Source organism: Notamacropus eugenii, chromosome 5, assembly GCF_028372415.1.
Source record: "Notamacropus eugenii isolate mMacEug1 chromosome 5, mMacEug1.pri_v2, whole genome shotgun sequence".
Classification (NCBI taxonomy): domain Eukaryota; kingdom Metazoa; phylum Chordata; class Mammalia; order Diprotodontia; family Macropodidae; genus Notamacropus; species Notamacropus eugenii.
The window spans coordinates 444,652,345-444,665,340 of NC_092876.1; the positions used below are offsets into that span (position 1 = coordinate 444,652,345).

Here is a 12,996-nt window from a genome sequence, read left to right on the forward strand (position 1 = left end):
GCTCTTGAGCAGATAGGCTATTGAAACCCTTCACATTGGACATGACTTCTGTGAGACAGACTGGATGAGAGCCTACAAACCTGGTTGCTGTAAAGATATTATGAGATTATTTTGGTGTCACACATCATTTTGTTTGATGAGAAAACCACATCTACCAATGGAGATTACTGCCTGCTCTAGAATTTTAAAAGCTTAGAGACATGAGTGGGCAACTAATTTTAAGCCAATTCACTCAGAGTCACATGGATGGGATGCTTCAAAGGCAGGATGTGAGTTAGGGTCTTTCTGTCTTCCCAGAAAGGCTCTCTAGTAAATAAAGACCACCACAATTCATGTAAAATGTCCTTGAGAAAACCTAAAGCCATTAATGCAGGCAAGCCATTATCCTTACTACCAGTGTGGTAACCATCACTATGTATATGATTTGTGTCTACAGATAACATAGTTTATGAAGTACATTGACAGACCACAGATTGTTCAAAGGAGAGTACCCAGAATGGTGAAGAGTCATGATATATAAGGACTGGTTGTAGGAACTAGGCATACCCTATCAAGGGGCATACTATAACTGTCTTCATCTATCTGAAAGGTTGTTATTTGGAGGACAGTACAGAACCAGGTGAAATGTGTAGAAATTGCAGAAGAGCAATCTTTGACTGTATATCTGGGAAAAAAATTAGAGCTATCCATAAGTAGAATGGGGTCCTTCAAGGGGGTGGTAGGCTCTCCCTCCTCAGAGGTCTGGACAAAGACTTGATGACTACATATCAGATATGATATATTAGGTGTTCCTTCAGTGAATGGGATAGAGTACTTGGCTACTGAGATCCCTTCCAACTCTCACTCTTTGTTCATGAAGTTCCCATATATTCATGGGGTGCTGGGATAAGAATGCCCCATGGGACTCCAACAAGAGATCATTACCTGCTTCTTCTGCAAGTGTTATAAAATAACTGTACCCAACTTTAGACAACCAGGACTTTGCTCCAGATTAGGAAAATTGGAAGACACAATAATTTAACATATAAAACATTTTTTCAGCAGCGTAGAAAGAGATGGAGTGCTCAAGATCAGACATTGGCCAAGCTGCCATAGGAAGATTTTGTTCTGGAAAGTCATGGAATCAGAGAATTATAAACAGTTCTCTCCTTCCTTCTCTCTCTTTGCCCACAGAAGAAATTCCCCAACCCAGTGCATCTTGTCCTCTACTTGGGCCTTCTTATTAATTACCTCAAGGATTAAATATAAATTAATATAAACTGCAATTTCTATCTGACCATATCCAGGTGTTATGCATTAAAAATGGATATACAAAAGAAAAATACTGGGGAGGAGGGTCACTGGCTGTTCATTTCTATCTTCTACTTTCCCATCCAAAGTAAAAAGTAGTAATGAACCCTTACAAATGGGACAAGAATCATCACAGAATCACAGATTTAGAGCAAGAAAGAACCCTACAAGTTCTAAAGCATAATCTGATTTTACAGGGAAGAAAACAAGTACTGGATAGAGGAGATGAAATATACCTAGAATATACCTAGAGTTCCTCTATTTTTACCTTTATACACAAAACATGGAATCACGGTTCATGTCAGAAAGGAAAACATTGTTTATGCTCTATAGGCTGGCATCAAATGACTTATAGATTGAAATGTCAATTTACAAGTAAGCTCATTTTGATTCCAAATAAATGAGGAATGCATTTTTTTGTGAACTGAATACTCTAATAATTCATGCATGGATTACCAGTTTTGAAAGAATCAAAATATACTTAAGAACTACAATTAAACAAAACATGATTTAATCAGACAACACTTAAAAGATCATAAAGTGCCTAAGAACATAATTTCATTTGTTGGATGACTACTAAACTGTTGTCTTTATTCCCCTAAAGTGATCTTTATGGCCTGGCTCCTTCTAGTATATTAAACTAGTTCCCCGTTTAAAAGTTTTCACATCTAACTTATATAATAATCTTCAGTGAAAAAGAAAAATGTCCATTCTAGAAAGAAAATGTTGTCCATTACCCCTGAAAATAAACTGGAGAACACAGCTTAATCTGAAAATTTTTATGACATTAACTATGTATTTATATTAATTTTATATGAATTTATATGAATTTTAAAAATACCCCTTGAAGCCTGAATTCTCCTTTATCCCTGATGTTACTCCCTAGGTTGCTTACCTTGCCTACCCCTAAACTAGTCACTGACAAAAATTGTAGCATTGCCTTCAATGTGAGATTGAAAAGGCACTATGTAAAATATGACTTATTAATCTGACGTGTACTCCTGTCTGATAGAAAGAACTATTAAATGAAAATTTAAGATTATAAAACAACAGAGAAAGAAAAGCTAGATGGTTTTCTACAACTTCAGCAGGACTCAAGGTGAAAACATTATATTAAAGTACATAAAAACATAACACTTTGGGGGAGGGAAACTTGATAATTTTTAATATATTTTATTCAGCAAGTAAATACTTGGCCAAAGCACTTCAAATCAGAAAATACAAAAATAGCCAAGGCAATTTAGAAATGAAAGTGAATAAACCATAACCAAAGGTTACAATGTTACTCTATCATATTAAAAATATGGTTTTAATATTTTGTGTTTTTTCTATTGAAATATTTTTTAAAAGGCACGCACCAACAGTTTCCCTTGTTTCTTTAAAATTCTTTCAAACATGTTAACATTAAAAAAGTTTCTATAGGATTAAAAAAAAAAAAGATATAAAGGGCAGAAAATAATGTGAAGTGAAAATCTGACTAACATGTTTTAAAAATAAATATTATAATTGTGCATAACCATGATGTTACTTTCTAGACACACAACTAAGTGTCCCCAATTATCTGTCTATATACATATATCAATATATATCAATATCCACATCTGTACCTCTATCTACCTATCTATCTATCTAAAACTTGGTATGCATGAGGTCAAAAAACCACTTTGCCCTGGACTATTTTAATAACTGCGGAAGGTGCCTGGCCCAGCTCCGCCAAGGTTCCTTCTCCCCATCAGTCAGAGGGAGAAGGCGGGGCTGGGGCTGGGCTGTGCAGACGCTCTGGACGTTGCCTGATGTTTCCTTACATTGTCTGTGTTTCCTTACGTTGCTTGACGTCACCAGACGTCGCCTGACGTCGCAGCACTTTTCTGGCCGCTCTCCCTCTGCCTTCCTCAGCTGCGCATGAGCGAGGTGCCAGTTGTCCTATAGGGCGGGGAGGGGGCGCTGGGCCCGGTGAGGTTCCCGTCCTCCTCAAGGCGTTAGACCAGTCTCCCTTTCAAACCCCAGCCCTCGCCAGGGCTGGGGGGTGGCGAGGCCCGAGCGCCCCTCCGCTCCCTTTGTGGGGCTCATCCTCCGTCAGAGGGACAGTTCTTCAGCTGTCCCCCTTCATGAATGAATCTCTCCTCACCAAAGGCCGCCAGACTCAGTTTTTGTAGTAATTTAAGAGAAGGAAGCGTTGGGGGCTGGCTCTGCGGCAGCAGCGGAAGGACGGCGTTTGCTGGAGAGTGCGGGAGGAGCTTTGTAAGACATGATGACCCGGGAGAACGTAGGCAATAGGCCCAGTCTAGGTCTCCATGGGCAGGTTACGTTTTCGGAAGTCTGACCGACCATCCCAATCTCAGAATGCCCATCTGTCAGACTGATGGTCTCCGCAGGTGTTTAACCACACCGTGGTTAATTAAGTAGGTGGTAAATACAGTATAAGAGAGCTGACCAAGTATCCACCAACATGACGTAGCATAGTATGTGTCCTTAAAATATGAAGATGAGGAAAGTTCCACTACTGGAGGTAGTGCCTCCAGTTAAGACCCTTTGTCCTTGGTATTCATTAACAGAAGAATGCTGCCATGATGACCCAGGAAGAGGCATTCTCTGAGTTTATTTACTCAGAGAGCAAAGAAAGTATATCTGGGTCTCTGGTTGATTAGTTCAGGCTCTGGCTCTTATGGAGGTTCCAGTTGTATTAAAGGATTATCAATTACTATTGAGATTCTTGAATTGGTTGCTGCCTTAGGAGTTTAAAGCGAAATTAATTGCATTGTATTAGCCAGCAGTTGACATATTTAAAAAAATTTTTTTTAAGGACACAATGTTGCATACTTTTGGATACTGTTGCTAAACAGGGATAATGTAACAGTACTTGAGGAACTGCAGAGGGTTTCCTTGCTGTAGCAAAGCATGACCTTTTCATGTTCCAGTCCATTCTTGCTGAAGATACACAACTTAGTTTCAAACTAGAGTTACATATTGACTCATTTACAAGGAGGCATCCTAAATATGTCATTTTGAAAATGTTAGATTTCTCTGATGTTGGCAAGAATGTTTCCTTTCAGTATGAGTCTCAACATTGCTCAAGTGACTCTGGTGTTATGAAAGGTGGGAAATATGGAAATGAGTTTTAAAAAATTCACCAGGACCCAATCAGAGGGATCCTCGGGTCCTTGTTCACTAGTCTCCTGTATTCTCATCAGAGATTTTACTGAAATAGAAAGTCAGCATATCCAAATGGCATTATTTTGGCATTAATGTCAACTCTGGAAGGCCCCTAGAGAAGGAGTACAATTAGTTTGGGTAGAGTCAGTCCCTGTGTCTCCCCAATAATTTCTACTTTCTCAAAATATGTCGTATGTATGATCTCCAATTGTAGATGTTCTATACTTTTGAGATATTGCCTTAGATTGTGAGCATTGTCAAAAAAAGTTGGTATTTTTAGCAATCCACAGAACTTTACAATATAGTGATAGGCCAAGAAGGCCCATCTACCATAAACAAAAAGCAATAAAAGAGGTTGTTTTCTGTTGCTAAGTAAAACCTTGTCAAAGAGTGGGGAGAACATTGGATTTGAATAGAAAGAAATATGGAAATTGTAGGACAGAGTTGGAAAGGATGTCAGAAAGTGTCCATCATGTTTGTACTCCGCCCCACCATTGGATTCTGAAGTCCAAAAACTTTAATGACAGCCCCTAGAGTTACCCAGGGTAAGTGCCCACCTCTGAGGTTCAAAAAACAATAAGCATTCCTGACCCTAGCATGCTTATTTGCTTGTGGAACGCTGGATAAATCATTGAAATTCTCTGTGTTTTAGGCATTATCATGGTGCAACAAGATACCCAAACTTCAACTTCATTGGTAAAGAAGTTTTTCAGTCTGGGAAGAATTCTCATTCCCATGCAATCAGCATGTCCCATCACCATCACAAATCTGTTTTTCTCACTGCAGGGTGAGTGTTTCAAGTATATCCTTGCCTTTTTCTACCTTTCAAGCCTGTCCTTTATTACAAGGCTGGGGACAATCCTGAATGGGTTATTGGCCTAAACTTTCTCTCATGTTCAGGTAGTGATAACAGAACATTTCTTTCAAGCATAGTCTTGCCACCTAAGGAGTAAACTTAGAGAGTAATTTTGGAGTTTTTTTTTTTTTTTGAGTCTTTGAAGGAACTTAGAAATGTTTCTTGAACACAGACATGTAGGAAGTATAATTAGATAACAGATATTTCTATTGACAGCGGCTAAATCTGTGACCTTTTATGCCATGATATTTATCAGTATATTTAAATTTTATAAAAAACCCTTTTCTAAGAGAACACATCTTCTTTTATGACTGTTAACACACTGTGGGTAGAGATGGCATCTCTTTACTCCCTGTTGTTCCAAGAGCATAATTAAAGCCCAATCAGATTCTTGTTAGCCTTCCTTCATTACATGTAATTGATCCAATTTTCAAAGTAGGGCCATGGTTATTCTGTATTACTGAACTCTAGGACAATGGGAACAACTCTAGTCAAAACAATGAAGTTCCATGGAATTTAATTAATTAATGGATGACCTTACAGACAGAAGCTTGTTTTGACTTACTACTAAAAAATTTAATTGTTGGGATGATACATCTCTCTATAGTCCTTATAGCAGGGTTAATTCTATTTTAAGAGCTAATAATATTTTTAATGTTACCTCATGTTGTAAAGTTTTTCCAGAAGATCATTTACAGAGATATATACTCTCAAATTTTGAGGGCTGTGGAGGGGAGGGTTTGCATTTCATACTTCTGTACACAAGTTGTTCAAATGATCTTTTATACTTTGTGCTCAACAGAAAGCTAATTTTTATACATCTGTGTGGTAAATTTGCTGTTCACCCTCTGGTTTATTCCCCTGTGACTTCATGGGCAAGTTTTTCTTCAGTCCTTCCATGACTGATATTGTCACCAGTTCCAATAAAAGCTACAATAGAGTTTTGGTGAAACCAGGATGGTGGAGAGAAACCTGGAAGTTGCTTGAGCTTTCTTCCTTGGAAACAGTGTTAAATCAGGCCTCTTAAATAGATTCTGTGGTGACAGAACCCACAAGAAGACAGAGTGAAACAATTTTCCAGTTCAAGGTAACATAGAAGGACTTCAGGAAATGTCTGTCTCACTTGAGTAAAAGGGGAGCACAGCCCAGCACAGAAGGTGTCTGGACAGGCCACAGCAGGCTCTTAGTCACAGAACAGATTGGCAGCTGAGTCTGCTCAGTTCTTCCTCTGAAGGCTAGCAGTGAAGCCTCCAGCCTCATTGTAGAAGGCAAAGTCTGAGCACCCCAGCACAACAGATGGGACTAGCCACCCCCAGTGCATGAGTACATGAGACCCTGGCATAGAAAGCCAATGACCAAGCCTCTGGCTCCTAACATAAGAAGCTTGGGTTAGTGTCCAGAAGCAGAGTTCTACTTTGAAAGTCACAAAATAGACTGGAAAAATGAGTAAGAAACAGAAGAGAGCCCTGACCATAGAAAGCTACTATCATGATAGCGAAGATCAAAACACAATCTCAGAAGTGGACAATGATGTCAAAATGCCTACATATTAAGTCTCAAAAAGGAATGTGAAATGGTCTCAAGTCCCCAAAATCATCTCGGAAAAGTTAAAATGTGATCTAAAAATGAGAAAGAGAGGTAAAAGAAAAATTGGGAAATAAAATGAGTTATGAAGTAGATTATGAAAAGAGCCAGCAGTTTGGAAAATGAAGCACAAAAACTGACTGAAGAAAGCAACTCCTTGAAGAGTAGAATTGACCAAATGGAAAAGGAGATAAAAAAGTTAACTGAGAAAAACAATTCCTTAAAAATTAGAATTGAGCATGTGGAAGCTGATGACTATGAGACATCAAGAATCAAAATCAAAATTATGAAAATATGGCAGAAAATGTAAAATTACTCAATAGAAAAACAACAGACCTAGGAAAAGCATCCAAGAAAGGTAATTTAAGAATTATTGGACTGCCTGAAGGCCAAGGTCAGAGAGAGAGCCTGAACAGCATCTTTCCGTAAATTATCAAGGAAAACTGCCCTGATATCCTAGAAATGGAAGATAAAATAGTCATTGAAAGACTCCACCTCCTGAAAGAGATCCTAAAATGAAAACTCTGAGCAATGAGAAATAAGAGAGATGCAAGAAAATCATGAAAAGCAAGTCAACAGCTTGGTAAAGGAGACCCCAACAAATGCTGAAGAAAATAATACCTTTAAAAATAGGCTAACTCAACTGGCAAAAGAGGGCCAAAAATCCAGTGAGGAGAAGAATGCTTTAAAAAGCAGAATTAACCAAATGGAAAAGGAGGTTCAAAAGCTCATTGAAGAAAATAATACCTTCAAAATTGGAATGGAGCAAATGAAAGCTAATGACTTCATGAGAAATCAAGCAATTATAAAACAGACATAAAAGAATGAAAAAATAGACTGAAATATATCATTGGAAAAACCACTGACCCGGAAAATAGATCCAGGAGAGATATTTAAAACTTATTGGACTACCTGAATGCCATGATCAACAAAAGAGCATAGACATCATCTTTCAAGAAATTATTTTAAAAACTTGCCTGATTTTCTAGAACCAGAGGGTAAAATAGAAATTGAAAGAATCCACCAGTTGCCTCTCCAAAGAGATACCCAAAGGAAAACTCTTAGGAATATTGTAGCCAAATTCCAGAGTTCCTTGGTCAAGGAGAAAATATTGCAAGCAGCTGGAAAGAAATAATTCAGGTATTGTGGAAACACAATCAGGATAGCACAAGATCTAGCAGCTTCTACATTAAAGAATTGAAATGTTTGGAATATGATATTTTGGAGGTGAGAGGATCTAGGATTAAAACCAAGAATCACTTACCCAGTAAAACTGAAATTACTTCAGGGGAACAAATGGTCATTCAATGAAATAGAGGATTTTCAAGCATTCTTGATGAAAAGACCAGAGCTGAATAGAAAATTTTACTTTCAAATACAAGAATCAAAAAAAGCATGAAAAGGTAAACAGGAAAGAGAAATCATAAGGGACTTACTAAAATTGAACTGTTTACATTCCTACATGGAAAGATAATATTTGCAACTCTTGAGACTTTTCTCAGTATTAGGGTAGTTGGAGGGGTTATATACATGTAGACAGAGGGCACAGGGTGAGTTGAATAGGTAGGGATGATATGTAAAAAAATAAAATTAAGGGGTGAGAAAGGAATATATTGGGAGAAAGAGAAAGGTAAATTATCTCACATAAAAGAGGCATGAAAAAGGTTTCACAATAGAGGAGAAGTGGGGTGGGGAGGTGAGAGGGAATGAGTGAACCTCACTCCCATCAGATTTGGCTTAAGGAGAGAATAACATACACTCAACTGGGTATCTTTCCCTACAGGAAAGTAAAGGGGAAAAGGATTGGGGGGGGGTGATAGAAGGGAGGACAGATTGGGGTAAGGGGTTAGTCAGAAGCAAACACTTGTGAAAAGGGAAAGAGTTAAAGGAGAAAATAGAATAAGTGGGGGATGGAATAAGATGGAGGATGTATACATATGAGGTGATGATTTTTGTAGAAAAAATGTAACAGAAACTAGAAAAAGCTGATTGATTGATCTGGTGTTTACCTACTTGTTAAAATTTACCATAAATTGATTTACAGATGCTGAGGTTAAACTCATAGATCAAAAAATTTAGACTGGTCAGGAATGTCCATAAAGTTTAGAGTTCCTCTGTTCCTGAACCCCTTTCTTTGCTAATGAGGCCACTGAAGCCAGACAGAGGTTCATGGACTTGTTTAAGGGCAAAATGTTCATAGAGTTGTGATTCCAAGCTCAAGGGGCAAAGATTTATTGATAGCAATAATGATTTCCACAAATGATTTCTACCTCCTTGCTTTCTCTCTCCCCCAGTGGAGTCCTTATATAACTGCCACAGTATAACTATCTGGAGTCATGGGAACACGAAGATGTGAATACGTATGGTTTGTGTTGCATTTCTTTCATTCTTAGCAATTTGCAGCATTCTTTCATGTGGTTATGTATGCTATGTAATGCTGGACTTGGGGTGTTACTTTATTTAGATGGTCTCTTTTCATTTCTAGGCAGAAGTAAAGGAATTGCAACTTACTAGGTAGTTCTAATCATGGAGAACTTTGACTCAGGATTCCAGGCTGTAGTAGCCACTTTAAGCAGAAAACCCTGGGAAGCTAGGGTGACAGGAATAAAACCCAAGGGAGGCTTTGTACTTGGAACTTTGTGGAACTAGGCTATACAGAAACAGTGTTAAGCAAAATCTCTCTCTCCTTCCCAGAGCCTGAACTGATAAGATGATACCCGAAAGAAACTGGGGAGAATGCTGGCATGTTTGACATTTGAAATAAATATCACTCTGTACAAACTCATCTAAGTGACTAATAGAACACGGGGTCTAGGGGGAAACCTAAGATTGATGTAGGAAACATTATTGGCAGGGGCTTGAGTCAAAGGCAGATACTTAACTTCTTTTTTTTTTTTAATTTTATTTTTCATTTTTAACACAGTTTATAACAGATAAAACAATTCAAACTTTTGGTCATGTGATACTTCTTTTTAAAGCACTTACAATATGGACCACAAAAGAATTTTTTCTTAAACATTAACCAGCTGAGACACAAATAATATTTATGTTGCTAACTTCACAAGCTCTTGACCTAATTATCTCCACAGTATTACTAAGAATTAAAGCACCCTAACTTATTGTTGTTGGTCTAAAGTCCGATGCTTAATAGATTAATTTTAGACTTAACCTCTGATGTTCCCCTACCAATAATCTATAATTTAATAGAACTGATATCAAGCTTACAAATCTTTTGACTATAGGAAATTGTCACCAAGAGTAGGGACATTGCAGGGATACAATATCTCCCAAACTTCATGTCACTTCCAGGCAGGATTAGATTGTCCACTTGCATTCAGTCAGGCTTAAAGTCTGCCAGGTGTTAGTGGGGAAATTGAGTCAGGAGAATCCTACCTCAGCCCAGGCTGAACAGCCACTCTCCTTCCCTTCCCATGAGATCACCTTTTGCAGTTCATAGCAGCATCTCACAGGCTTACTGGCATCATGGATTGGAGGCTCAGACCGCCTTTCTTGCTTCCCATAACTGGAGTTAGACTCAGAAGGACAGTCACTTAATAGTCCCGTAGCATCTAAAGATGGCAAGTTCCAATAACCAGGTTTCAAATATGATTATAATTTCACTTTGGCTAAGGAACATCTTTTGAGGCAAGTCTTAAGTGGCTTACATGCCTTTCTATACATGTTCTAGTTCCTGATTAAATAGCAATCATAAAATCAAATTTACCATTAAAACCTTAACTTTTCCATCAATGCCAAATTTTACCTGAGGTTACCTTCCTGTAGGAAATTTAGACTAAAATTCTTTTCCCCAAATTAAAGATGTCATTGATTTATTCTCAGTAATTAATTCAGGCAATTGTTTTAATACTATTTGCTTTTACCTCACTTTGTAACATCCAATTTTTCTCCCCCTCACTCCCCTCTCCCCGCTTCCTAATACCTTGCATTCTGATTACTCCTTCCCTCAATATACTCTCCCTTCTATCACACCCCACCCTTCCCTTATCCCCATCTTTTCTCTTTTCTTGTAGGGCAGGATAAATTTCTATACACCATTCCCTGTATTTCTTATTTCCCAATTATATGCAATAAAAATTCTCAACATTTGTTGCTAATACTTTGAATTCCAACTTCTCTCCTTCCCCCCCCATCCCACTGAGAAGGCAAGCAATTCAATACAGACTAAATGTGTGTCATTTTGCAAAAGACTTCTATAATAATCATGTTGTGTAATACTAATTAAATTGCCCTCTGTCCTGCTCTATCCCCTCTTACTTTCCCCCCACACAATTGACCTTGTCCCTTCTCAAAAGTGTTTATTTCTAGTAACTCCTTTCTCCTATTTGCCCTCCCTTCTATCATTCCCTTCACCCTACTTGTTGCCTCCTCCCCTACTTTCCTGTGGTGTGATACAAATTTTCATATCAAACTTAGTGAGCATGTTATGCCCTCTTTCAGCCACATGTGAAGAGAGTAGCTTCATTTTTCCCCTCTTCCCTTTTCCCTTTTCTCCTCCATTGAACAAGATTTTTCTTAACTCTTTTATGAGTTATAGCTTGCCCTGTTCCATTTCTCCCTTCCTCTTCCTGGTATTTTTCTCCTTCACCCCTTAATTTTTATTTTATTTTATTTTTGTGTGTGTCTGGATATCATCTCTTCTGATTCAACACACCCCGTACTCTCTGTCTATATATGTGTATGTGTGTGTGTGTGTGTATGTATAATCTCTCCATCTACCCAAATACTAAGAAAAGGTTCAAGAGTTATAAATATTTTCTTTCTATGTAATAATGTAAACAGTTCAGCTTTAGAGAGTCTTTTATGATTTTTCTTTCCTGTTTACCTGTTCACGCTTCTCTTGATTCTTGTATTGTAAAGTCAAATTTTCTATACAGATCTGCTCTTTTCCTCAATATGAATGATTGAAAGTCCTCTATATCATTGAATGACCATTTATTCCCTTGAAGTATTATACTCAGACTTGCTGGGTAGGTGATTATTGGTTTCAATTCCAGTTCCTTTAACCTCTGGAATATCCCATTCCAGGCCCTTTGATCCCTAAATGTTGAAGATGCCAGATCCTGTCTTATACTGATTGTATTTCCACAACACTCAAATTTTTTCTTTCTAGCTGCTTGCAATATTTTCTCCTTGACCTGGCAACTCTGAAATTTGGCCACAATATTCTTAGGAGTTTCTCTGTTCAGGTCGCTTTCAGGAAGTGATTGGTGGATTCTTTCAATATTTATTTTGTCCTCTGGTTCTAGAATATCAGGACAGTTTTCCTTGATAATTTCATGGAAGGTAATGTCTAGGCTCTTTTTTTGATCATGGTTTTCAGGTAGTCCCATAATTTTTAAATTGTTTCTCTGGGATCTATTTTCCAGGTCAGTTGTTTTTCCAATGAGATGTTTCACATAATCTTCTATTTTTTCAAACTTTTGGTTTTGTTTACTAACTGCTTGGTTTATCTCATAGTTATTCATTTCCCTGGTCTCAATTCTCTCTTTCAATGAATTATTTTGTTCAGCGAGCTTTTGAACCTTCTCCTCCATTTGGCTAATTCTGCTTTTTAAAGCCTCCTTCTCCTCATTGGCTTTTTGGACCTCTTTTTCGAAATGAGTTAGCCTCTCTTTAAAGCTGTTATTTTCCTCAGCATTTTTTTTTGTTTTCCTTTAGTAAGCTGCTAACTTGCTTTTTAAGATCTTCTATTGCCTGAGCCCAATTTAAGTTCCCTTTGGAGGACCTGGAGGCAGAGGCCTTGACTTCCTCTGACAGTATGCTTTGTTCTTCCTCACCTGAAAGGATGGGGGAAGACACCTCTTCCCCAAGACAGTAACCTTCTATGGTTTTATTTCTTTTCCCCTTTTTTTGGGTGTTTTCCCAGCCAGTTACTTGACTTCCGAGTTTCCTCTCCACAACCACCTCACCTCCAATTCCGCCAAGCAAGCACTGGGGCTGAGATTCAGATGAGCTGCTCCAACCCCTCAGGGGCTTTAGGTGGGGACAGGACCACTCTTCAGTGTGAGATTAGGATCAGCTGCTCAGGTGGGGGCAGGGCCACCACACAGGGTTCAGTTCCCTCAGGGGGTTTATGATGAGACCTTCAACAA

At 38.2% G+C, this 12,996-nt stretch overlaps 1 protein-coding gene across 5 annotated transcripts in view; it reads left to right on the forward strand.

The window, feature by feature from the left end:
- The first annotated feature begins 2,793 nt into the window (after positions 1-2,793).
- LOC140507197 (uncharacterized) overlaps positions 2,794-12,996 on the forward strand; it is a 93,547-nt gene continuing 83,344 nt past the window's right edge. For 2 of the 5 annotated variants that reach the window (XM_072615211.1, XM_072615208.1), the window contains exons 1-2: positions 2,794-3,531; positions 5,096-5,230. In XM_072615211.1, coding sequence (XP_072471312.1) covers positions 5,104-5,230 — 127 coding nt within the window. In that variant the 5' untranslated portion in view covers positions 2,794-3,531; positions 5,096-5,103. Of the gene's footprint in view, positions 3,532-5,095; positions 5,231-12,996 lie in introns of those variants that run through there. The other 3 variants (XM_072615209.1, XM_072615207.1, XM_072615210.1) reach the window with 2 other exon arrangements.